Source organism: Miniopterus natalensis, chromosome 5 (genome assembly GCF_054644295.1).
Source record: "Miniopterus natalensis isolate mMinNat1 chromosome 5, mMinNat1.hap1, whole genome shotgun sequence".
Lineage (NCBI taxonomy): Eukaryota > Metazoa > Chordata > Mammalia > Chiroptera > Miniopteridae > Miniopterus > Miniopterus natalensis.
This window is the reverse complement of record NC_142085.1, coordinates 74,005,152-74,032,382: the sequence shown is the minus strand read 5'-3', so window position 1 is coordinate 74,032,382 and position 27,231 is coordinate 74,005,152. Positions and strand designations below refer to the sequence as shown.

The window sequence follows — 27,231 nt, the reverse complement described above, 5'->3', positions numbered from 1 at the left end:
CGCGTCGAAGGTAGCTCTATGGTTTTCCTCCCGTTCCTGAGTCGGGTAATGGCCGCTGTGTAGTTACAGCGAAGATAAGTCCCGGGAGCCGTGCTTCGGCGTGTCAGGTAGGCCTCATGTTGCATTCAGGGTAGCAAGTTCACTCAAGGGTAGTGAATACTGAGGACGAATTAATAATGTTGCGTCTTTTGTGGGTGGTGGCGGGTTGGCGGCGACAGAAGAACCCAGGAGACGTTGTGCCGTTATTTATGGGTTTCTCCATCAGTTTCCCTCAGGTTTTCGAGGTACTGCGAGCCAAAAGGTGGGGGGGGTTGAGCGAGAACGGGGTGCGTGCGTCTAGCTGAAAACCTGGTTGAGACCCAGAGACCGCGCGGCCTTCCCGTGCTGCGCGTGCGCATATCATCCTCTTCAACCCTTCCCCCATTTCTTCGGCCCGGACCCCAGCGCGCGCCCGACTAAACGCTAGGCCCGCGCACGCGCGTCTCCTCCTTTCTCAGTTCCCCGCCTATGGCTCCCGAGGCCTCAAGTGGTGCTACTTGGGTCCTCCTTATTGGCTGGGATCGCCACCTTTCTCCTGGGCCTTTAGGGCTTTGGTAAAATAATTGTGATCTGCAGCAAAGTGCATTGGGTAGTTGACCTCCCGCGTCGTCTGTAAACTCTTTTTCCCTCGCTTCACGCTACCCGTCGGTTTACGTCTCATTTTTGTTTTTCTGCTCTGTATAGGATGCTTTCCTGTCTCTTGTAACCCCGCGTTCACCTCGGGCGCTTTGGTGTTGCGGGAAAATTTTCTCCGGGGTTGATCTTCTCGGGTCCCCTTGGCAACCCACTCTGTTTTGGAGGAACGGTGCACTGTTGACTAGGAGTTGGTGCCTAGTTACCGGTTCCTAGCGTGGGGAGCGGGCCTTAGCCGATCGATCTAAGCGAGGTCCTACGACTCCCGGGCCGAAAGGGCAGTTAGTTTTCCAGCAGTACAAGTGAAGCCACGTCCTTTCAGCGGCCGATTCAGCCCATTATATCGTGTCAGAAGTGTTGCAGTCGTGATTGGTTGTTGGTGGGGTAAATGGGTGGGAGTGGTGAGTTGAGGTTAGTGACTTTGCCCCAGTTTAAATTAAAGTCCATAAATTGGCTTTCTTTACTTTTAAGATTTATTTCATCAGAATCAAGCTGCAGTACTGGCAACTATTATACATCAGACTATTTTTTAAAGCGTTTCAGAATTGAAAAAAATTAAGACCAGAGTTGAAGGCAAATATGACCTAAACTGATGTAAAAAGATTAGCTACCTCAGACATCTTTTTGCAGCAGAACCTTTTAAATTGGGGGGGGGGGGGGAGTTAAAAAGCAGAACAATTACTTATTCCTCATGTGAATTCTCTTTCCAAGTGGAGTCTAGTTGGAATGGTTGGGCTGTTGTTTAGACAAGAACCTTTACATAGGAAAAACCACTACAAGTTTATTTGCATTTTTATGTGATCCTAGTCAATTCAGGATAAATAATTTGATGGGAAGGATTGTGTGTAAAATAACTCAAGGTGAATCAATTTAAAGTCTGTCTACTGATGACTTGTAGCATCTTGTTTTAAGGGTACCATGCTTTCAGTGTTACATTGTGGTAAACACTGGAATTCCCCTTAATTCAGGTAGCTAAAATGGTGGCAAAGGAGATTTAGCTAGAGCTGATTCTTTATTTGGAAGAACAGCATTTTAGGACTTGGAGACAGACTTGTAAAAACTTATCAGCTGATAGGCTCAATTCTAACTTAATATATTGACTGACTTATGTGGATAGCTAGTTGTACTAGATGTGTGATGAGAAGGTTTGTAGAACTGGAGAAGGCTTTTCAGTTCTACATAGAGCTTTGGACTGGGAGTTTACAGAAACATCATTAAAAACTATTAGTTGAACACTAGCTGAATTCTGTGTAATTTACAGTGATTAACAAAGAAGTGGATAGGGAATCAAAATGTCCAACCTGTCTCTCAGTGCTCTGTTTCTAACCCTAGAATACTAGTGCCTGGCATGTAATAGGCACCTTATAAATTCCAAGAAATTCTGAAAGCTTGGAGTTCTCTTCATTTGAAAGATGGAGTTGATGTGTAGCTCATGAGATCATGAGGATTAAATAAGGTGATTTTAAAGTCAGCACAGTTCTTGGCACATATTTGGTATTTAGATACTCAGCTTGCTATGATATGTTTATTTCTTTTCCTATAGTTGACTTTTGGAGGGCAGGGATCTTTTACATAGACATGTCTCCATAATACCTAGCACAGTGCTTTGTACACAGACTTGTATTAAAAAAAATTAGCTGAGTTGATGACAGTTTGTACTGACTCTGCTAGATATGATTAATATAAAATATTAAATAACTTACATTTAATATTAAATGTATTGTGTGTCATTTTACATATGATCATTGAGTTCTTAGTATGGATACTTATATATTTATAGATTGTGCACAAGAATATATATCTAGTCTAACAGCCTATAGCCCTTCTCCCCCTTACTTTGCTATTTCTAGTGTATATTTTCTTGGAACTTCAAAATCATGACAGAGTAGAAATTTGGCAGTTGGTTCTTGTCTGGATATATAGAAATTAAAATTAGCCTTTTAGATTTGTTAACTGAAATGAACCTTGTATCGCTTCCAGCAGTGAATCTCAATAGTATTGGACTTCTAGGTCAGAATAAGGTTTCATAACACACCAATTTAGAAGATTAGTTTTTCTCTGCCTACCTGGGGGAGTTAATATTTTTAAAACTATAAATATGCGTGCACTTTAGAAATCCTTTTCTGATCTGACCTTTTATTTTTACTACTTTTTACTTCAGTGTGTTTCCTTCAGTCACTAGGTTCCTATTCCTCCTTCCTAGTTTGAACCCCAACTCTCTTAATCTCCCCTGGCAGTAGGGGCATGGGTATTTAGGGAACAGTGTTCTTGGTTTGCCAGTTTATCTTATCATTCTGCTTTGTATTTCTAATTTTATTGCACTTTTATTGCACTTTTATTGCACTTTATTGGATCAGTTATTTCGTAAGGTTCACAGATTTTCTTATTAATGTGTGTGTTTTTCCTTTAAGCTGGTTTATGAATTCCTTGAGTGTAGGCATGTATCAATCTGTATTCCTTAGTTTAGTTTTTGCTCCCTTAGTGTCTTTTGACTATCCTTTGCATGTAATTGATAATCACTGAATGTTACTCACAAGGCTAACCTTTTCAGTATTGATAACTGCTTAATATTTTGTGCAAAATTTAAATTTATTTGAATAATAGTATTGAATTAGTTTAGAAAGAGTATTGGCTTCCAGTAGATATTTGTTTAATTTACTGGCTGTTCCTCTACTGGAATGTCTGCTATATACATGTATCAAAATGCTTTTAGGCACAAGTCTTTAGGGTTATTGTGATGGCTGTTGTATGAATTGTAAAAAATCATTTTTTTTTTTTTTTCTTTTTAAATATATCTTTATTGATTTCAGAGAGAGGAAAGGAGAGGGAGAGAGGGAGATAGAAACATCAATGATGAGAGAGCCATTGATCGAGGCCGCATACCTGGGCATGTGCCCCGACCGGGAATTGAACCCCGATCGCCTGGATGCCCGGTCAACGCTCAACTGCTGAGCCACGCCCGGCTGGGCAAAAAAAAATCAGTTTCAAGTGAAGCTGAATTCGCCAAGAGAGAATAAAATAAGTTAGCAGAGCATTAAAATAAACTCATATTTTAGATAAGTTATAAACTATAGCATTAAGACTGCTAACTACATGTATGTGACAAGACGGCATCATTAGCCTCTTTGGAATGCATTTTCTGATAGGATGACAGCATAGATTGTTTCAGAAAGCCCACGTTGTTGAAATTAGAATTTAAGTATTTAAATTAAAAAGTAAAGGTGCTCTCAGTTTCATGATACACTGCTGCATTCTGATTAAAACAAAAAAGTTAAGTTCTTAAAGCTTATATGGTTAAAACTTTATTTCCTAAGTCTGTTTCCCCTTCCCTGTAGTCATTAGTTCCTTTATTAAGAGTTTATTGAAGTGCTGAGTATGAGGCATTGTAAACAGTATGTATGTATTTAATTTACTGTAAATCAAACTCATATTTTTTATTTTTTGCCAGGAATTTGAATTTAGCGTTTACTATCTCAGAACATTCTCTCCAGGAAGAATTTTACAGTATCTCAAAGACTTCACTTGATTTCTTGATTCTGCATAAAACCCAAGGTATATAGTACTCATTTTTCTAGTTTTTAGTTTGACTTGAGAAAACATGACTTCTAAACTCATGGTTCAGACTGAATGATTAAAAGTGATGTGGTCTGAAGCTCTTTTTGTTTTTGTTTTGGTGGCTTGTACGAAGTAAGCCATATTTTAAAAGTTAGTTTTAGGAAAAAGATTCTCTTTATCTCTCCTGCTTCTAAATTGTGTGTCTGCTTCTATTTCTATAAACACATTTATTTAAAGACTCAGAACACACAAAGCTATTAAAAAATAAAGCAAGACAAAAATAAATCCTGCTTGTTTAATTGATCTTCCCTTATACATACAAGAGGAGTTCCATAACTTTGCTTTTTCCCCTTCACATTGCTGCTTATGTAATTAAAGTTGATTATTATACTAAATCTTTTATTGTGTTGCATGTGTTACCTCATTTAGTCCTCACTACAATTCTGAGGAGCATACTGTCTATGTATTTCTTTCTTTCTTAGAATAAAGAGCGAGAGAAGACAAAGCTTATATTTGTGTATTTAAGGATAGTTATGTTTTATTTTGAAATAAGTATTTATTGGAAACCTTGAATTGTGTCATTTATGTTTTATGAGGAAGTATGCAGACATTGTCATTACCTCTTCTATATTTCAACTCATCTTAGTACTTTTAAATACAATTTCATAATACTGAGCAAAGTCAAGGTAGGTAAAATAAATGCCTTAAAAAATATTTGGTCATAGGAGAAATGGTTTATATGTATGGCAATTGCAGACTGTTAGACGTTTAGTAAGTCACTTTTAGAGAAACAATTACTAATTCTGAGTAATAAGTGGAAATTTGGAAATTATAGCAGAAATAAACTTGGGAGATATAGATGTAAATAAAATTTTGTGAAGAGTAGATCTTACAAATCAGTTAGTAGTGTTAGTGATTCCTGCGGTCTAATTAGATAATTGATTACATTAGATACCAAATATTGTTTAGAAAAGTTAGAATACTGTACCCATTTCTCTTTTTCTTCTAGCTTCAGTCTCTTTCTTACAGCATTCTCTCCAGCTTCTTTATCTTTTATTCTTTTTCATCTTCTTACCAGCAAGCTACAAGGTAGACCAGGCATTGTCATATAAGTCCGTTTTTTTTATTCCACAGTCATGACTGTTGAGAGTAGAGCCATGACTCCAGCTCTTCAGAGATTTAGTGGCTTTTATTCTATTAGGAGACTATCCACTATTCCAAACAGTAGTGCATATATGAAGTGGTCAATTTAGTCCCATTTCAAGGCCATAAAGCATTGTGATGACATTCTGGTAGGTTTATTTTTCTTTAGTATTATGCCACTTGTATTTTCTTTGTCTCATGTTCCCTATCTGTAATACTCATATTTTTTATGGGAGAGGTAGGCATTTGTATTGGGCATGGAATAATATCTGACATACTGCCACAGTCTGATGCCATTGCTCTTTCTGACTTCCGCAGCTGCTGCCTTTTGGATTGAGGTATATAGGTGGGGCAGTCCATAGAAATTTTCTGTTGTCTTTAATATATACAATGTCTTTCATGCAAGTAAAAATACAGTTTTTAGTTTGGAATAATTGACTTAGTACTCATTTGAAAATGATGAATAATTTCCTTTGAGAAACTTATTTCTTGTAAAATTCAATTTGTATCTGAAAATAAGTTAAATAATGTATAAAACTTTTTCAATTATATTGTGATTTTTTTAACCTGTTTTGGTCTCTCATTTTACTAGGAGTAAAGAAATGGGTCGCTCCAATTCTAGATCACATTCTTCAAGATCAAAGTCTAGATCACAGTCTAGTTCTCGATCAAGATCAAGGTCACACTCTAGAAAGAAGAGATACAGGTGAATTATTGTGCTTTTCTAGTCTTTTAATGATAATCATATCAACTAATATTTATGGAGTGCTTACTATATACAACAACAGTGCTAAATTAATTAATATATTTTATTCTCAAAGAGCCATGTCAAATTGATCTGTTGTTACTCTCATTTTACAGTTAGAGAAATTGAGAATTGTGCAAGTTGTAAGCTAGTAAATGGCAGAGCTTAGATTAGAATCCAGCTAGTCTGACTCTGTATCTCAGGTTCTTACTGTTCTGTGCACTGTATGGTGAATTTCTTGTATTTATATGGTAAGAGATGAATTAGATAAGGTAACAGTTATTTGGCAGTAAATAATCTATATGTTATTTCATAGTTTCTTATTATTTCTGACTAAGGTCTCCATACATTTATTCCTTTGTAACTTAATTTGTCTTTCTATAAGTAGTAATACATAGTTAGCATAGAAAGTAAAAACCATAAGTTGAAAATAAAAGTGACCATAATCTCATTAAGAGTTAATGCTAGTTTATTACTTTTTTTTCTGTATTAGTTTTCTAGGCCTAACTTTATATTATGTATGCATTTGGCCAGTGGTATTTCACTGATGAGTGTTCTTCTGTGCCATTAAAAATTGTTTTACACTATCTCTTCAAGTGCTTGAATAAATGTATTATAATTTGTTAATATGTTCTGTTGGATATGTCTTTTTCCCCCCATTTTCTGTGCCTTCATTTCTAAGGCCTTTAATTCTCTCAATATTTACCTTTGAAATGAGACTTTCTTCATTGAAAACAGTAAACTTTTATTTTTGTATACATGAGTTATTTTTTAATGAACATATTTAGCTTTGACAATTGATTTACATGTTATATTCAATCAGGACTATATAGAATGGTAGGAAGGAATAGTTTATTTTTATTGCATTGATATTTATTTCATTTTTAGTTCTAGGTCTCGTTCCAGAACGTATTCAAGATCTCGTAGTAGAGATCGTATTTATTCTAGAGATTATCGGCGAGATTACAGAAATAATAGAGGAATGAGACGACCTTATGGATACAGAGGAAGGGGCAGAGGGTATTATCAAGGTGGAGGAGGTAGATATCATCGAGGTGGCTATAGACCTGTCTGGAACAGAAGACACTCTAGGAGTCCTAGACGAGGTCGTTCACGTTCCAGGAGTCCAAAAAGAAGATCTGTTTCCTCTCAAAGATCCCGAAGCAGATCTCGCCGGTCATATAGATCCTCTAGGTCTCCAAGATCATCTTCTTCTCGTTCTTCATCCCCATATAGCAAATCTCCTGTCTCTAAAAGACGAGGGTCTCAGGAAAAACAAACCAAAAAATCAGAAGGGGAGCCCCAAGAAGAGAGTCCTTTGAAAAATAAGTCACAGGAGGAACCGAAAGATACATTTGAACATGACCCATCTGAATCTATTGATGAGTTTAATAAATCATCAGCCACATCTGGAGATATTTGGCCTGGCCTTTCAGCTTATGATAATAGTCCTAGATCGCCCCATAGTCCCTCACCGATTGCTACGCCACCTAGTCAGAGTTCATCTTGTTCTGATGCACCCATGCTCAGTACAGTCCACTCTGCAAAAAACACCCCCTCTCAGCATTCACATTCCATTCAGCATAGTCCTGAAAGGTCTGGGTCTGGTTCTGTTGGAAATGGATCTAGTCGATATAGTCCTTCTCAGAATAGTCCAATTCATCACATCCCTTCACGAAGAAGCCCTGCAAAGACAATCACACCACAGAATGCGCCACGAGATGAGGCTAGGGGACGTTCCTCATTTTATCCTGATGGTGGAGATCAGGAAACTGCAAAGACAGGAAAATTCTTAAAAAGGTAAGAACTGAAGTAGAGTATTTAGGTTAAAGTATTAATAGTTTTGCTCTTTGAATTCTGTTTGGATTTATAAGACTTAAATTGCATTATGATGTATATTTAACTATTTTTACCCATGATTTCCTTTATAAGTTAATTCTAGATTGTTTTTATTCACATCTCTAACTTTGGAAGTGAACTGTTTTAATAGAAACCAATTTTATATTCCTACTTTTAATTTGCTCCATTTTTAGTAAGTTCAGAATTAAGAATGTAGACAAGGAAAAATAGAGTAGTGTAAAGCATAGCTGATAATGTAAAAAAAATTTTTAGAGGTTAATTTTGTAACGTTAGAGCATTGAAAGATTATTTCATTCTCTTCAGCGTTATAACGTGACCTACATAAATAATGCAGTTCTATTTCTTGTTCTTGACTTGTATGGTATTAAACAGTTCAGCTGCCATTTTTAAATAAATCTGCCTGACCATAGAAAAGATATTATTTCTTACTGACTTTAGTGATATTTTAAACATACTTGATTTAAATTCTAATTTCAAGTGTTGCTGATGATCTTAATTGAAACTTGTTTGCTAATGTAGTGTCGACTTCAAATTAAGGAAATAGAGCAAGCATGCTATTTATGGTATACAGTGCTGTACAATCTAGAATTAATTTTCTTATTGAATCTGATATGTAGTTTGTACTTAACATTGCCAGAAATAATTTTCTACAGCAGAGTATATATGAACTACTTTATGATTCAGATAGAGTATTTAATATCAATTATATTAAAGTCCGCTTTTGTGAATTCTTGTATGTTAGTGGATAAGTAACGATATCTGAAATTTAGTGTTTAATCATAAGTAGGATACTAATAAATATGTTGTTTACTGGTGGTTCTTAGCCTCAGAAATTAAACTTAACCTGTGTTATAGAATCTCTGGAAATTTGAATTTGTTAGTGCAGAATTGTGGTCTATGACCAAATAGAACTGGTTTTTGGGAATGGTTTTGCTTTTTAAAACTTCAGGAAGTCTATTACATAAATTTATTTAAAAAATCAGTACATAAGTCTATATGGATGCCTTTACTGTTTTAAAAGTGGAATTTGAAAACACTTTCAGTAGGGTTTTTCCTTCTCATCTTACTGGTCCTGTGGTATTGGGCAGCACATTTAAATATGCAAGTTACACACAGTGAATGCAATCCAGAGTTACCATCCTCTTCTTTGCTTATTCACAGGTTCACAGATGAAGAGTCTAGAGTATTCCTGCTTGATAGGGGTAATACCAGGGATAAAGAGGCTCCAAAGGAAAAAGGATCAGAGAAAGGGAGGGCAGAGGGAGAATGGGAAGATCAGGAAGCTCTAGATTACTTCAGTGATAAAGAGTCTGGAAAACAAAAGTTTAATGATTCAGAAGGGGATGACACAGAGGAGACAGAAGATTATAGACAGTTCAGGAAGTCAGTCCTTGCAGATCAGGGTAAAAATTTTGCTACTACATCTCACCGGAATACTGAGGAGGAAGGAACCAAGTACAAGTCCAAAGTTTCACTGAAAGGCAATAGAGAAAGTGATGGATTTAGAGAAGAAAAAAGTTACAAACTTAAAGAGACTGGATATGTAGTGGAAAGGCCTAGCACTACAAAAGATAAGCACAAGGAAGACGACAAAAATTCTGAGAGAATAACAGTAAAGAAAGAAACTCAGTCACCTGAGCAGGTAAAGTCTGAAAAGCTCAAAGACCTCTTTGATTACAGTCCCCCTCTACACAAGAATCTGGATGCACGAGAAAAGTCTACGTTCAGAGAGGAGAGCCCACTTAGGATTAAAATGATAGCCAGTGATTCTCATCGCCCTGAAGTCAAACTCAAAATGGCCCCTGTTCCTCTTGATGATTCTAACAGGTAATTCCACATTAATAAAATGACTTTTAAAATGTGTGTGGTTAGTTAATATTCCAGTTAATTACTTCATTTTCTGAACATATTTCTCATTTTCATATTCAAACCAATGGTATGTTTTGTTTGTATGTGTGTGTTTGTACCTGTATGTTCCAGACCTGCTTCCTTGACTAAAGACAGGCTACTTGCTAGTACACTTGTCCATTCTGTCAAGAAGGAGCAAGAATTCCGATCCATCTTTGACCACATTAAGTTGCCACAGGCCAGCAAAAGCACTTCAGAGTCATTTATTCAGCACATTGTGTCCTTGGTTCATCATGTTAAAGGTATGTTTAGTATTGTGAATTGAATTTCTCCTACAAATAGAAGAAAATGAACAACTATGCTTAATAATTAATGTAGCCCAGAGATAGCAAGTATATAGACACCATTACAAATTTGGAAAAAGGAGTGTTTCATGAAAAGAGATACCAGTCTTGCTAGAGTGAAGATATTTAATAAAAAGTGATTGAAATGTTAAGAGTTAAAGCATACTGTAAAAATTTATATCATAGTAAAACATGATGTAGATTTTTTAAATCCCAAAAGTCTTTGAAATGTGCCATTATACTGTATTTGGAGTGTAAAATGCTTTCAGATTATCTTCGATTACCTGCATGTGTATGTCTTATAATGTACTCTTGGCATAGATTTATAACAAAGTCAAGCAGCATTGTTACTGAATATTAGTTATCAAGAATTTTTTTCAACTTTTAAAACCTGAAACCAGTGGGAAACAGTATTAATTTCCTACCTTGTTTTTGTGTTACTTAGTTTGTTATAATTCTTAGCTTTTTTACATAAGTAAACCAGAAAAAATTATTAGGATTTTTAAAGGGGAAACAAGTTGAAGAAATTTAAAAGTATATTAGATTAGTAGTGATTACATGAATAATGACTAATTAGGATAATAATGATGAGATTTTTTTCAGGTACTAAAGATGATAAAGATGTTCATTTCAACTAAAGTTATGATGTGCTGTTTTCATCAGTATGTAATTCTAGTTTCAAAATTAATTATTTTCAGAGGTTTAGGGTATGACTTTTTGGGCAGCTAGGTTAAGTTTTGTTTGTTGTGTTTAAAAGGCAGCATACTATGAAATAGGTTTTTACTTGGGACTCTTCATGGCTGTTGGTCTTAAAAGCCATTTTTAAAAAAACTGTCTTTTGACATGAGAACAACTCATTGCAATAGCTGAAACTTATCACTAGCAATTCTGTATGCACTTGATATTTTAAAACTGAACAATTAATTTCTTTTTTGACTGTAATTAAACATGGTAATAAAAGAGTTTTGTTATTTGGCTGTAACTAGGTTTGTGAACCAGTTTACTACCATATTACTGTGGTACATAAAATAGGAAACATTAACATTTTTATTTTTTCACCTTTTTCCGACCTGTCTCCACATTTTACAATTTATTGCTGAATTTTGAGATCAGATTTTGATAAAATTTTTGCTTTTTCATTTTCTTTTTTTTTTTTTTTTAAAGAACTGTAGTTATGTTTTATTATTGGTATTGTGCAACCGATCTAAACAGCTCTTACTTAATCTAGAGCTGAAAATGCCCAGTGATGTTTTCTTTTTCATTGTAACTAGGTCCTGGAATATGTTTTGAAATGGCAAAATCCATGTTTCAAAGTAAAATAGCTGTTGAAAGATACAGGCAAAGTTGAATCTTCTGTCTTCCTGGCAAAAATGGCATAAAAACTGAGTTGCTAGCTCAAATTCCTGGGTTTCATGGAATTAAGATTGAGGCACTACCCTTGTAGTGGCCGTTTCAAGTTTTAATTGGTTATGAGACATGTGCTGGATATTGGGCGGTAAGTTGACACAGATGTATGTTGACCTGTTAAGCAGATAGCTTGCTTCGTAATGTAACATTTCATGACTTTATTCGTCTTTTGTATTTTCCATTTACAGCATATCTTGAACTAGTTTAAAAATTAGTATTGGTATCACTAATTTAAAAATTGTTAAAAGAAAGACAAGGCATTAATACCAAATGTGCTGTCAGATTTGCCAAGATGCCAGGTTTTTGGAGTAATTATGAATGTTAATTGAAAAAATATTTTCTAATTGAAATAGCAGTGTTAAGTTTTTTCTTAAATCCAATTTTTGTTGTCAGTATAGTTCTTGATGAAATCATTTTATTTTATTAAAACCAGCTCTGTAGTTATTTCAGTATTTTTGTTTTCTGCTAAAGATTACTTGAAGTAACTTCATTTGTTCATATTGTCAAGGTATAAGGATATTCACACATTGTTTTTGTTCTGTTCGAGGAAGTAGTGCATTATTGAAATGGAATTAGACTCTATTTATTGTTTTTGGGTTATATGTAGTACTGACAGGGACCTGTGAGAAACTTTGTATCAGTTTCCCATGAGGTACAAGAGTTATGAAAGGGACAGGGTAGGAGGAACTTTTTGTAACACTTGATTCCTTTCTATTAGGTTTCTTGAGTATTTTTATTTTCTTTTCACCTGCTACATGCCCTCTGTCACAAATGAATATGCCTCTTAAAGTAAAGATAACTAAATGGGCAGTATTTCTCCTAAATCAACAGAGCAATACTTCAAATCTCCTGCGATGACCCTAAACGAGAGGTTCACTTCCTATCAGAAAGCCACTGAAGAACATAGTACCCGGCAAAAGAGCCCTGAAATACATAGGTATGTGTACTATTGGATAGGCATATAAAAGTGCTATTTTGATATGAAGACAGTGTTTAAACAAGACTATATTGGAACTGTGTTGTCATTATACAAATGAACTTTGGTTTTATTTCTGATTTATCCTTGAATAAATATATTTTCAGTCTTGAAAAGGTTGCAATTTATTGTTTGTTCTTAATTTTCAGTTTATTTGGTTTAAACTGGCTTGTTAGAATTTAAAATACTCTTTTTATCACTCCCCAGTATGGAATTAAAATAATCACATTTTTTTTTGGGAGGGGTTCGAATGCCTAAAGTAACCCTTTAATTTAATTTAATTCCAGTAAGTTTGTAAAATAAAAATGCTTGGTAGAGAGGCAGAACTGTTTTCCACGAAAAGACGATGAATGTTGGAGTCAGATAAGTATAAGTATGTTCAAATTCTGGCTCTGTCACTTCATTGCTTTGTGATGAACAAGTTATTTAATCTCTGAACGTCAGTTTTTTCCATCTTATAAATACAAAATAAAAATAACTGCCTATTTTGTAGGGTGGTGGCAACAGTTAGTGTTATTGAGTATTATAACTTAGTATTTACTGTTACATAGTAGGTGTGGTTTTGGTGGTGACTACTGAGAAAGCACTGGGAAGTTGCAACTGACACTAGCTTAAAAAGGCAAGGAGAGATGCAGAATAAAACAAGATCCACTGAATATTTAAAAATATTCGGGACACTTAGGAATAAATGATCCTATTGATGTTTTCATTGAGGATGTTAATTATATTTGTATCGTTGTATGAAGATCTACATTTAAAATGATAATATTTAATCAAAACAGGTTTTTCTTTTTTGATTTAAAATAAGTGTTTTAAAAGGGTAGACTTCAATTATATATAAAAATAATCTGGTTGAAACCTTTTAATTGACTTAACAGAAGTAGTTTTATTTCTTAATTGTCAATAATGAGGTTAATAACTTTACTAATCGATCGAGATAGAAATAACTGTCTAGTATTTTCTTAACAGAAATGAAAAATTCTGAGGGTTGTTTGGAACCATTAAGTTAATGTGACTACAAATAGACTTTATTTTACTTTTAAGGAGAATTGACATCTCTCCAAGTGCCCTGAGGAAGCATACCCGTTTAGCAGGGGAGGAGAGAGTTTTTAAAGAAGAAATTCAAAAGGTATGTTTTGAAGGGACATTTTTTTTTATGTTATGTTTAGCTTTGTTAATGATATTGTACGGAGCATAGTTTGTCCAGGCAAAATGTTTACAAATACCTTCTATTTTTAACTTGTAAATATACTATACACACATAGTGTTCCTTCCTAGAAAAAATTAAACTGACTTATACCATGTATCTAAGTCAAGAGTAATTTTTTTTTGGAGAATTTTTCAAGTTTGAGCCAAACTGTTGACAGATGCCAGAGAGCAAGGTCTCAAATGCTCCCTAAGTCAAGAGTAATAAAATAAAATAAAAAATGCTAGTGAAAGGAAGAAATTCCAAGAAAAGAGTAAAGAATCAATGGGCAGACAGGGGAAGTTTTAAAGTAATGATACAGATTATATTAGCGTTTCTAAAAAGTTTTGTGGTGAAATGGATGAGCTGGAATAAATATTTCTTGATTTATGTGTGCCTAAATTAATAGCTCAAGGTTATTTGCGGAAGTAATCCCAATGCTGCTTAGCATTTTTGATCTGGACTGAGAAGCATTATAAGAACGGATTTACAAATTAATGTTTGAAACAAAAACTTTATGTCACTATTAAATATTTGTGGATTTGGGGGGATGAATGTTTTTAAACTTGAGAGAGGAGCCTGTGAATAACTGGCTTGGTGGGGCTCTGTGATAATGGAATTCAGTTATTAGGGGGGGGCTCTGATATATTCTGATAATTCTCAAGTTGACATTTTCTATGTAGGCCAGTCATGTGACAGGCCATAAAAGTCTAGTAGAAGTGTGAGGGGAAAAGTAGAAAGGGAGCAACTGTTGCAATGAAAAGGTTAGGTGACTTGGAAGTACTTCTTTGTTGAAATCCTGGCTGTCACCAAATACTATCTCTGATATTTGGAAAACATTTAGCTTCTTGGACGTTGGTTTTCCACTCAGAAAATTGAGAATACATCTGTTTTGGAGAGTTGTTGAAATATGGGGCTATTATGGAAACATTGGCACTTTTATTACCAGAAGCTTTTAACAGTTGTGTACAAATTTTTAAATATAACTTACTAGATATGGAATTTAGAGATTAGAAAGAAAATGGTTTCTTTGCATGGGGTACATTGATCTTGGAAAAGCCAATTCTGAGAAGTGAATACTAATTTTGGTTTTTACTTTCAATACCTTGGATTCAGTGTATTGGTTTTGTTTTGCCAACAATTTAGTCTACCCTTTCGCTGTGACACTGAGTATTTTGCTTCTCTAGTTATTCAGACCAGATTTTGATCTGGAGGAGAAAAAATAGTGATTACTGATTGATGGACAAGAGGATATGATATTGCTTTTTATCTTTCATCTTCCTGTCTGAATGAATAAATACATATGTGTTAATGTGTAATATACATATAGTTCAGAGTTGACAAACTATTTCACTTTCCTTAGCTTGGTCCTTGTGCGCTTAGTAATACCTAGGTGAATAGGGAGGTTTTGCTTTTGATTAGATTTTTCTTGGTTAGCCTGGGAGCAAATAGGTGAGTAGTTTGATATTTCTTGGAGATATATTTATACTTTCAGGTATATGAATGCTTATGAATATTCTAGCTAGACTTCCCAGTACTACTTATTGTTGAATACTAGCAAGGATGTCCACATTATTAGCATCTTACTGATGTGTAATTTTTCTTCATTCCTAGATTCCTCTTTCCATCTTCCTAAATTATATAGTATTTGAAAAAGCAATGGAACAAGAAGGAGGTGAATTGTGACCCAGTTAAACTAATGTCCGTTGCAATACCTGAAATGAGAAAGGGCAGTATATGGCCCAAAATACTGAGTACAGGATTGGGAATAATGTCTTTTTTGGCTTTGTTTCTACCCTTGTTTAACTTCAATTGGTTTTATTAATCATATTCCAGTTGCATGTTATGGAAATTACAGAATTCTTTAAGTGGTTTTTATTGGGTTGGTCAACTTCTTTGGAAAGAGCTTGATGATAATGAGGTTTAAGTAATTAGAACCGTTACTTTAGGATGCCTTAACTTTATAGGCAGATGGCTACACCACAACTATAGATTATAACCTTTGCCAGTGTTCAACTATTTTTAAAACAATGCTATTTGGAATGATGAGGGATGATAATTAATGAGGATTGCTGAATGGAAAAATAATTATATCATTTTATTGTACAAAAATTTGTGTATTGCTTTGGGCAAAAACTTAGGTTATTTTCAAGCTAATTAGACAACCAACTACATTTTAAAACAAAAACTTAAGTATGGAAGTAGTTTGTGATCCATTTTTTTCTGTTCCTAAAATGTCACTTTAGAAACTGGCACAAAATTTGGCTATATATATATATATATTTATTTATTTATTTATTTAATTTTTCTTTACCTCTCTTGAAATTTATTTTATATCTGTCTTTTATAGGGAGATAAAAAATTAAGGTGTGATTCTGCTGATCTTCGGCATGACATTGATCGTCGGAGAAAAGAAAGAAGTAAAGAACGGGGGGATTCCAAGGGCTCCAGGGAATCCAGTGGGTCAAGAAAGCAGGAAAAAACTCCAAAAGATTACAAGGAATACAAATCTTACAAAGATGACAGGTAATTGTTGTAACTGTCTGAATTAGGTTTTAGCTTCTAATTAGCCTTTAATAATTGTCAGCTTAATTGCTTTCAATTTTGACTGTGTAATCGAATGTTTAAATTTAAACAATTAAAATTATTTGTTTTACAGCAAAAATGTATTTGTCTTTTACTCGGCTTATGGTGGATGAGGACAAAAACTTTGGAATAGCAAGCTAACACTGAAAAAAAAAATGACAAATTAATGTGTCCTATTATCCAGGCTACATCAGGAGGTTGGACTTCAATGCAGTGCATTTCTAGAAACAGTTTGTGTAAGAACTTTGGTTCGTTATGCTTGATTCCGCACTTTTTCAACTCATAACACCCAGAGTACAAGAATTTTAAACTGATACCTAGTGGTTTAACATGGGAGAGATGGGGGGAGGAAGAACTAGTTTTTATGAAATAGCAATGCCTATTAGTCTTTCAAAGTAGTGTTTCCATGGATACTGTTAGCAGTGGTAAGAGTTACTGCAGGTATGGCCTTTTCGGGTGTTGCATTAGAATCATGTAATACTGATCACCATAGAGTCAAAATAAATAATAGGAATACTAAGTATTATAGATAATTGTTTTTTTTTTATTTTTTACTTTTGGTATTCATTAGGTAAATGGTGGATTTTACTTGTGTTTTTTATTGTAATGTCATATGTTTTTTATTTCTATAATGGAGTTATGGCCCAAACCATACCAACTGTTCTCACCCATGGTATATAAACTGCAGTCATTTTGAAACTTGGCCTTTTAAGAACATTCTTACCTTTTCCTACTCTTCTTTTTCTTTCCTTAAATTAACAAAAAAATAATTTAAAACTATAGAAGAACTGAACCTCATACTTGAAGTTTTCCAGACTGCTAGTTTCTAACTGGCAGGCCATAGCATGTTTTTCAGTAGTGATGTAAAACACTGAAGGAGAACGGAAACAATGTCCAAGTTTAACACCCAATCACTTTAGTTATGTAATCTTTGTAATAGGGGATAGTTTTTTGACTTGAAAAATATCCCTCTTATTATAAGATTCAACAGGGTCTTCATCTTTTTTAAAGATAGCACATATATATTTTTTGTTTTCTTTATTTTGCAGTAAACATAAAAGTAGAGAGCAAGATCATTCTCGATCTTCATCCTCTTCAGCATCACCTTCTTCTCCCAGTTCTCGAGAAGAAAAGGAGAGTAAGAAGGAAAGAGAAGAAGAATTTAAAACTCACCATGAACTGAAAGAATATTCAGGCTTTGCAGGAGTTAGTCGACCACGAGGAACCTTTGTAAGTAATATTATCTTTGGTCATGTGATAGGAGTTTTCCTTAGAAGACTGTATGTAAGGAAAGTTAACATGATTTGGACTTTGTTATGTGAGTCATAAGTCCTACAGTTAGAATTAGTCTTGAAAAATGAAATGGTATTTGAAGTATTTTCATTAAGAAATGCCATTTAGAGGAAGGAAGGAAGGAATGGAGTGGGATGTTTTCTTTGTACATGGAGTAATAAATGTTTTTGCCTCATTAAAAATAAATGTCATTTTGAGATCTAGAAGCATCTATATAAGCCAGATACATTTCTTAACTTTAGAATCAATAACTATACATAGTGCTTAAAGGCCCAAGAGTCAAGGAAAGTTATGGATTGAGATAATTTTTTAAAATCACTTAGTTTCGGAAAGAGATCTAAAAACATTTTTTAAAAGCCATATGTTCATCTCTGTATTACAACATTTTTATTTTTCCCTGTTTTCTTTAAATCCTTATTTATGTGTATCCGTCATAGAAATATTAACTTTTCTTTTTATTCTACGTAGCATACATATTACCCTCATGTTTTAATAAGTTTGTTTTAATTATTTAATGACATCATAGTAGTGCGGTTTCTTCTTGACTCTTTAATTTTTCGATTCAGATTCTTACCTTGATCGAGTTCCAGTTGGTTATCGTAGAGTTCATTGATTAGATCATTTGGGGAAGAAAGAGTATTGTTTATGTAGTGATAGGTATAGTTGGGGCTCCTATGATAATTCAAAGGAATTAGACAACTCTTTTGGCTAGTCGAAGGGAAAAGAACCAACTTGATTATTTTAAAATACTAGTTCAGGCCATGAAAGTGTAGTATTCTAACACTTAGTTTTTGTGCATTTCTTCTTAACCCACTCACTTTCAGAAGGCAGAGTTTTTTGCCTATGATATAAAATGGCCATCCTTTCCATCCTCAGTGGCTATGAATTGGGATTTAGGAAGGAAATTAGGGAATGTGTTTTTCGTTACTGCAGTAAAATTAGAGTTTGCATGTAACTTAAATACCTTTGATTGCATTACTAAACAACTTTGTTAATGTTAATCAGTTTCGAATTAGAGGCAGAGGAAGAGCCAGAGGAGTTTTTGCTGGGACAAATACTGGTCCAAACAACTCAAATACTACTTTTCAAAAGAGACCGAAGGAAGAGGAATGGGATCCAGAATATACCCCAAAGAGCAAGAAGTACTTCTTGGTGGGTGTTAGAAATCTGTGTTTATTTGGTTTGCATTAATTTTCAAAGTATACTGGGTGCACACATTTGAATACAGATATTCACTACTGTGATAAGATTTCACCATAATGTGGGAACTCTTAAAAAGTTCATTACCCAGATAATTTTAAGTTCTGAAAATGCGGATTCCTTTAGTCCTGTCTGTACTTTATTGACATCACATATGGGCTGATCAGGATATCTAAAAATATACCTGATTTGATAGCCACATTCAGAGAACGTTAATATGTTTTATCTGTCTAAAAGACAGCGGCACTTGTAGAAACTTCTCATTAAGATTTACCATCTCCCATCACAGCAGTTGCTTAAATGAAAGATGAGAAGACTTCTGTGTAATTAAGGACTTCAGGGGGTGGTTAACTCATTGGAGTAAGAGGAGGGTGAAAAATTCCATGGAGAGGTTGCTAGATACTCATTTGGTGCTTCCTTGTGATGCTTCTCTCTCGAAGTTTGCTAAGGGGTGAAACGAGGGGCTGTGGGTCATGAAAGCTTCTCTAGGTAGTAGTCATGGAAATTTTCTGCAGTTCGGCATGGCATGGAGGAAAAGGGTCTGTCCTGCATTTTATAGACACAGACTTAAGGAAACACTGAAACTATTACCAGAAGTATTCATTTTTGTCATAGCTTCTCAGGGAAGTCATGTTTTATAGATTAGTTATGAAAACCTAATTGCTTTGTTAAAGCAAGTAGGAAAATAGTACTGGATTTACAGAATTGTATCTTTCGCTTGACTTTTATGAATGCACTATTTGAATAAACCTGAATGAATGTTCACGGCACATCTGCTAAGTTAGAGGATAGAGCTGTATTCTAAAGTACATTGATATTTTGTTTGGAGATTGGGCAATATAATTGTTTTAGAAATTAGTTCCCATTTGCTTCTTTTTTGGGTACACTAATGACCAAGAGTCCAAAAATGTTAAATTTTTACACAGTGCATTATACATGATGTTTGCTCAACATACCCTCCTATGGGGAGAAATTTATGTTTGAGTTGTATGAATTGGCAATCTGGAAAGTGAAAGGCATTTTAGTCAGTTATAGATAGTATGGAACAATTTAAAAGATCCATCTCTTTTTTGATTTAAGATTTTATGTATTAACAGACTGCTATTTATGCTAGGTCTGAAGGATGAGAAGAGAAATATTCCAATTTTTGACTTAGAAACTAGTAATGGAGAAGCAAGCATTCTAAATATGTATTATAGATTTTCCCCAAATTAGGAAATGATGGATTATTGCAAAGGAAAGAGTGATTAAGGGAAACTTTGTAAAGGACCTTGGCTTGAATCTTGAACTTAATGATGGTCAGGTGTACTGTAGATAGCAGAGGTACTGAAACATCCTGATACAGGGAATTCCAGAACTCAGGTGGCTAGATGATTGGTATAAGTTTGGGAAGATTAAGCAAAAGCAGGAGCTAAGTTGTGGAAGGCCATAATACTTTGGTAAGTTTGGATTTTAAGCAAGCAGTTTTAGAAGAATCATGGTTGTGAGCAGATACATCTGAGTGATAGTGAGTTAAGGGGCTAGATTTGAGAAAAGTTAAAGTGAAAAAAAAAAGTGACCATGAGGACTTAATTCAGGGACCCGCTAGTTGGATATTGGTACTGAGAAGAAGAAATTCTCTAAAATATAGGGGATACAAGGGAAAGAAACTCGTTTGAGGATATTAAGTTCTGTTCATGAAATGCCCGGGAGAAGTCAAGTAGAGATGTGCAGTGGATAGTTGCAAATAGAGATCTAGAAAGAGAAAAATACCTAGGAACTATCATTTTACAGGTCACAACTAAACTCATTATAAGATCTCTCAGTGAGAAGGGAGAGATTGAAAGGCCAATCTTTGAAAGTTGGGGTAAGGAATGAGTGATGGTAAAAATGCTAGAGAATAATAGATCAAATGTGAAAGATCAAAAAGGGAAATGAGAGGTAAATTAGTAGATTTTGAAAACTACTTGTAACATTGTACAAATATTTAATTTAGGCCAGACCTTTATTTTTCTATGGCATTATTTCATAACCTGGTATCAAATTGGGACATAATCATTTTAGGTTGGCCTGAAATTAGACAGCAGTTTGACTAATCAAGAAGAATGTGTTATTTTAAGAAGTAGTGGTAACATTTTATATGTTGCTGTTCTGGGTTATATTTAAAATTTTTAATTTCTATATTAAGCATACATGTGCATTTGGCACAGACTGATGTTCACTAGAAGTAAAAACTACATTTTTTTCTTATAAATCCATTCCCAAAGTTAAGTATTTTGCTTCTTTATTAAAAAAATATTTTACTGATTTTAGAGGGAGAGGAAGGGAGAGGGAAGGAGAGAGAGAGAAACATTGATGTGAGAGAGAAACATTGACTGGTTGTGTGCCCACCCCTCCCCCCCCAATATGCACTGGTGACCTTTTGGTGCATGGGAAGATGGTTAACCAACTGAGCCACACCTGCCAGGGCTTATTTTGGTTCTTAATTAATGAGCCATTGAAGGTACAACTGGTTTTTACATGGATATTTAAATTTAAAAGATTTTGCATCTTCTGTAAAGATAACTTGACTTTTCAGACAGCTAGCATTGAGAATAGAAATATAAACAAAAATTAATTCAGAAGAAATGAGGTTGAAAACTATAGCTATTCCCCTTGGTTCTCTCAAAATAATATACCAGCATGGAAGGTTTGTCCATATTAATGAAACATAATACTTAGTAATATTGGTAATGAGCATATGTACTATGCTGGGCATAATTCTGTGTTTTACATATATTATTTCATGCTTATAAAATCCTTTTGAGGTAGGGCCATTATTTTACTTTTACATATGAAAAACACTTAGGTATAGAAATTGAGCAGCATGGCCAAAGTTTAAATTACATGGCTAGTAGAAGTGGCGTCAGAATTTGAACCCCATGAGCCTGGGTTCTGCAAGCATGGTATCATCCTTCCAGTACTGAGTAATAGTAACTTTTTTGCATTATTTTCCGAAATTTCCCATCTTAAAACTGATTTATACAAATATGGTAATATTTTCAATAATAAGTACTCCAGGAGATAGAATCTGAAATTCTGTGGAGGGACCAGTATATGAAGTTGGAGCAAGTGGAAAAGTGCTAGATTGGGCAATTTTTCAGTGGCAAGTTGATGTATCCTGAGGAAGAGAAAACCCCCGGTGGGAAAAAGGGTGTTCAAGATTGGAGTTTAAATAAATTTAACCCTTTGAATCTTGATTGTTCTATGGAGAATAGATAAGGAGATCAGAAGATCTTGGTTGTAATATGGCTTCCTTTTATATTTTTGGTTGTGTATTGTACATATCTGACTTCTCTGGCCCTTTATCATTTGTGAAATAATTTTTAAAAGTTGTAATAAGATTAAATTGTGGGTGTTAGAACTTGAGGATTAAGAGTATGCTTAGCATTAAAATGTTACTTAACCTCTGAAGTACACAGCATAATGTTCTAGCCAGTTTATTTTGCTTTTTTACCCAGTTTCAGATGATTATAAATTTAAAAGTACTGGTTAGTTTAACCTCATGTCTAGCTTTCCCACTGCTTTTTCTGTTTTCTACTCTTAGCTGCCTTGTATGTATGGTAATGATTCACCAAGATTCCTGGGAAATGTATTCTGTGGGTATGTGATATAAGGGGTAGTAGAAAGGATTACTGCTGTGGCCTTGGGCAAGTTACTCAATTTCTCTGTGCCTCAACTTTTTCATACCTAAAGTGGGATTAGTAACTATTTTATGGGTTTGTTGTGAGGCTTAGATGAGTAAATACAAGGAAAGTGCTCAGAGCAGTGCCTTCCCTTAGTAAACACTATAATACATTATTATCACAGTTGATTGAGTCCTTTCTTGTCACACACTGGGCTGGACACTTTTTACAGATCATCTGTGTTTCCTCAAGGCGCTCTCTTTGTTAAAATGAGGAAATAAAGCCACACAGCTTCTGTTAAGATATAAATCTATGCCTCTGACTGTAAAACCTGTTTGCTGCTTCCCACAAATTTATGTAAATACCACAAACAGAAAACCACAAACTCTGGAGTTGGGTGTGCTGATACCAAAAGGTAGCCTGAAATTATGTAATTGCGTGGGCATTATTTTTAGTGGCAGACTATTTTAAAATAGTTTATTTCCAGTTTACAATTAAACTTTATGACACTGAAATTTACATTTTGATAGCTGTTAAATTTGTTCTTTATGGAGTCTTGCACACCTCTAGCTAGTGATGTTTCATTGTTTTGGTAAAGATTATTAGAAATTGGTAAGTGCTTTTTTATATAGTCTGTTAATTATATGTGTAGTTGAGCTTTTTAAGTCACGCGGGAGGGTGTTCTGTATTACATGAATGCACAGAGGTACATTCTGTTTTGAAAAACTGCTCATATCACATAATTGAAAAAAGTTTTAGTGACTTGGGCAGTTGATCAATGCCAGTAACCCATAGGTTATGCAACATTGTACTTATGCCTGTTGTCTCATACAGGGGCATCATTTTGCCTTATTCCTATTTGTGTAGGTGGGCAGCAGTTAATTAAATTACATTACAGGAGAACTTTGGTTTTTTGTTTTGTATTTTGGGATGTAATATTCATCTACTTGTCCACAAAGTCAAGTACTTTTCAGTTTTGCAGATTGTTTTGATTAATGGGATAATTTGTAATTAGAGAAACATCTCTATTTGGATACAGTTAATGAAAAATTAAGGTTGGAATGTAATAGCTACAGTACTTTAGATTGGTGAAGAAGTAAGTTGAGGTATTTCTCTAGGGACCATGCCATCATGCTTTGAGATGTGAAATTACTTAGCACAGAAGATTGATGTGTAATATCCATAGATTTAGATTTAAATCTCAGTAGGATTTTAAAATCTGTTACTATATGTAAGGTATAATCCATACCACTTGTTTTATTTAATGTTGTTGATCATATTATAATGATGTTTTTATGATTTTGTCACATCTTTATGACTAAGGTAAAAATTTTTTGGAAAAATGGTGGTTTTATCTCATTTACATCAGTATAATTAGTAACAAGTCGACTGAGATTAAAATAATAATGATGGGAAGGGGAAAAGTAAAAAATCTGAAACTTGGCAGTAATTTAGCAGTTGAGATTCTCCAAAAAATTGGGCAGCTCTCAATGCTTTGGTTACTGGCAGTAAAATGTAATTATTTGTTTCAACTATTTTTGTTGAAAAGTGTTTTAGAACATTACTGATCTCATTAACAAAATCTTCAGAAAATTTATACCATCACTTATGAATTGGGGATATAATAATTTTCTTTACAAGAAAGACATTTCAGTGATGATTGTTTTTAACCTTTCTGTAGCACGATGACAGAGATGATGGTGTGGATTATTGGGCCAAAAGAGGAAGAGGTCGTGGGACTTTTCAACGTGGCAGAGGGCGCTTTAACTTCAAAAAGTCAGGTAGCAGTCCAAAATGGACTCATGACAAATACCAAGGGGATGGGATTGTTGAAGATGAAGAAGAGAACATGGAAAATAATGAAGAAAAGAAGGACAGACGCAAAGAAGAAAAGGTAGAAAATTTCAAGTTGTTAGTGATTGTAACAGATTTACTTGGGTGTGGTGGGCCAGTTAATTTTTAGGAACAATGATTTTTATGGATCATTTTCATATTCTACATCTTTGCTAATCTTTATGTTTCTCTCTTTTCAGGAATAGTAAATCTGAAGTGAGATTGCAACAGAGAGCAGAACTTGCACCCACCATTTTTTTTTTACCTGATTTTTGTTTTCAAATAAGAATGTAAGCATTTTACTTAAATTTTACTGTTTGCAAGTAGTCTATAGAAATTTTGTTTTAAGTCTTCAAATATCTTGAAAAATAGTAGACTGTATGTTGAAAATTGTACTGAAATAAAGTAGAAAATTGTTAACGTACCCTATTTGTAACTATCAACTTTTAAAAAGAATACTTTTACTGTTTTTGTTACATGCATTGTAATTCTGCTTTGTCTATAAGATATGGTAAAGTGCAACTCTGTGAAAGTTCTGATTCTCTTCCTTCCCTGTTTGTTAATGTTTATTCTGAAGTAAACGTTAGCTCTACATACAGATTTCTGAACAGAAGTTGTTTATAGAGACCACACTAATTATTTTAACTGTATACATCTGTTTTAACATTTTCCTTAATTCAAACACACTACATTGTAGGGTGACTAATTTTTGAAGTGTACCACAGAAAAAGTTGTTACTTTGGTAAACTAAGCTAATTTAACACTTCAGCAAATGTTTAAGAAGAAAAAAAGCTTTGCCAAGAACTAAGAAATACAAGCTAGTAAAAGTTAGATTGCAAAGTATGAGGTTTTTTTTTTTCTTTACTGAAAGCAAGCCGTGGCCTATACAAACCACTCTTAGGAGCCTTTACTATTTGGATTCAAAATTCAGTATTCTCTTTCTATTTTTATTGGAAAGTTTGAGTCATGGTCTTAGATAGCAGCTATTCTTTGAGAGAGGAAACTGATTTGTAATAATACTGCAAATAAAAACCCCATTCCTACCAAACATCTTATTTTTACAAAACCTGTAATCCTGATGAGTTGGTATGGAAGAGGATTATCCTGCAGAATAACTTGATACATTAAAAAGATGTATCTGATTTTATATCTTACATATTTATTTGAGCCTTTGGACAGCTGAAATATTAGTTTGTAGTCTATCCATAAGAAAAAATAGGCAAACAACATACTGTTCATAAGTAGTATGTTAAGTAACTTGTTTTTCAAATGTCAACAATAAAAAGTTTTGAGAGGAAGTTCGTTGCAGCATTGATCTAACTTGGTTTTTACTTTTTCCCCTATTTCAGTTGCAGCTTGTAAAATGGCCTTTTCTTTTTCTTCCCTAGGGTTCTATTTTTTTGGTAGATAATCTTGAAAATGTGAATTACCTTTATGCTTATGCTGATTGCTCTTAAAGGAATGAAAATCCGAAATAGTAAATTTTAATGTTAAGTATGTCTGCTTCATGAGCATATATAAAAGTAGTCAAATTTCATTAATTCAGCATTTGAATTAGTTGTATATGTTTGCATTAAAAGGAGATACTGCTTATCTGATGTAATCTTTTAAAGATCTTAAGTGTATTGCCCTTTCATTCAAATTTGATTATTTGCAATTCTAGCACCTTGATTGCAGCCAGGGTAATTTGAGTTTGCTGCGAACGATTGGGATGGGGAAAACCAAACTTCAATATGCGATGTTTATGGCCCTAAGATCTTTAGTATTGCATGATTCCCCTGTTAATTTTGTCTTTCTGAAATTGTTACAGCAGAGGAATTACTGTCAAAGCAAGTGTGTGTGTTGGATTGATCAGGACGTAACTGATATTCTTCCAGTTAGAATAATTACATGCTAAAGCAATGTGGATTTGATCTCCAACACAGGAGAATTTTTACAACCATTTTATTTTATACAAATAAATTTAGCTTTTATTTTAACAGTTACTTTGTTAAATACTAAATCTCTATGCATGACTTTAAATGTGCAGTTTTTCTTTTGCACTTAAGACAATAGGAAAAAGGGAATTTGCTTAGAAATTATTTAATAGGGAGTGGGAATAAAGCTACCTAAGTCCTATCAGTCCTATCAGCAGGTTATATTTTAAGTGCAGGTGCATTGCTTTAACCAGATATGTATAGGATTCCGTTCCTTTATTCTCTTAAAATTGAGGAAAGAGCATGCTACCATAATATAGTAGGAAGGATGATTGTGGCTGTTGTCTTTTTCAGAGCCAAGCATATAAAAAGTAGTCTGTGTATTTTTTTTTAATTGATTTAGAGAGAGGAAGGAGGGATAGAGAGAAACATCGATGTGAGAAACATCGATTGGTTGCCTTCTGCATGTGCCCTGACCGGGGATCGAAACCGTAGTTCTTTGGTGTACCCGACAACGCTCCAACCAGCTGAGCCACATCGGCCAGGGCTGTGTGTATTTTTTTAAACCACATTTTAATTCTACACTTCTTGACATTTATAAAAGTCAGTGGTGTCTCTTGGTAAGGATATTTGTTTACAAGTGCCAGAAAATAATAACTCTTGATACCTGCATTAACAGATTTCCTTTTGCCTAGAGAAGGAAAATATAAGTGAACCAAAGGGTATTTCCAGAACAGATAGCTGTTTAAGAAGGCCATGACTCAGTCTTTAGGTGTGTATACCTTTCAACATCTTAGAATTTTAATATAAAAAGCAAAATGTTTTTTTCCAATTACAGCCTACTTGAAGGAATTACTGTTGTTCCCTTTGTCACATCAAGTGTTGGGAATTATAATTTGAGACAAAATATTACCCAATAAGAATGAATGTAGATGGCTCAACAGTTCTAACTCAGTGTGATGTATAATGCAACAGGGACCCTTGTAAATTGTCATATGCCAATAAAAATGTCATAAGTGGTAA

General features: G+C 34.2%; 1 protein-coding gene across 5 annotated transcripts; it reads left to right on the top strand.

Moving 5' to 3' along the window:
* Positions 1 to 27,231, top strand: BCLAF1 (BCL2 associated transcription factor 1). 5 transcript variants are annotated; one of them, XM_016204921.2, is made up of 13 exons: positions 1 to 107; positions 4,121 to 4,224; positions 5,963 to 6,076; positions 7,010 to 7,915; positions 9,137 to 9,802; positions 9,956 to 10,125; positions 12,406 to 12,511; positions 13,595 to 13,679; positions 16,087 to 16,262; positions 17,372 to 17,552; positions 18,621 to 18,767; positions 24,141 to 24,353; positions 24,493 to 27,231. In XM_016204921.2, exons 3-13 carry the CDS (start codon positions 5,973 to 5,975, stop codon positions 24,496 to 24,498), a joined length of 2,760 nt encoding a protein of 919 aa, XP_016060407.1. In that variant the 5' UTR covers positions 1 to 107; positions 4,121 to 4,224; positions 5,963 to 5,972; the 3' UTR covers positions 24,499 to 27,231. The 5 variants fall into 5 exon arrangements, 4 of the variants coding, with proteins under 4 accessions (XP_016060407.1, XP_016060406.1, XP_016060409.1 ...); XM_016204920.2 differs by having other exon boundaries at positions 7,004 to 7,915; XM_016204923.2 differs by lacking the exon at positions 18,621 to 18,767.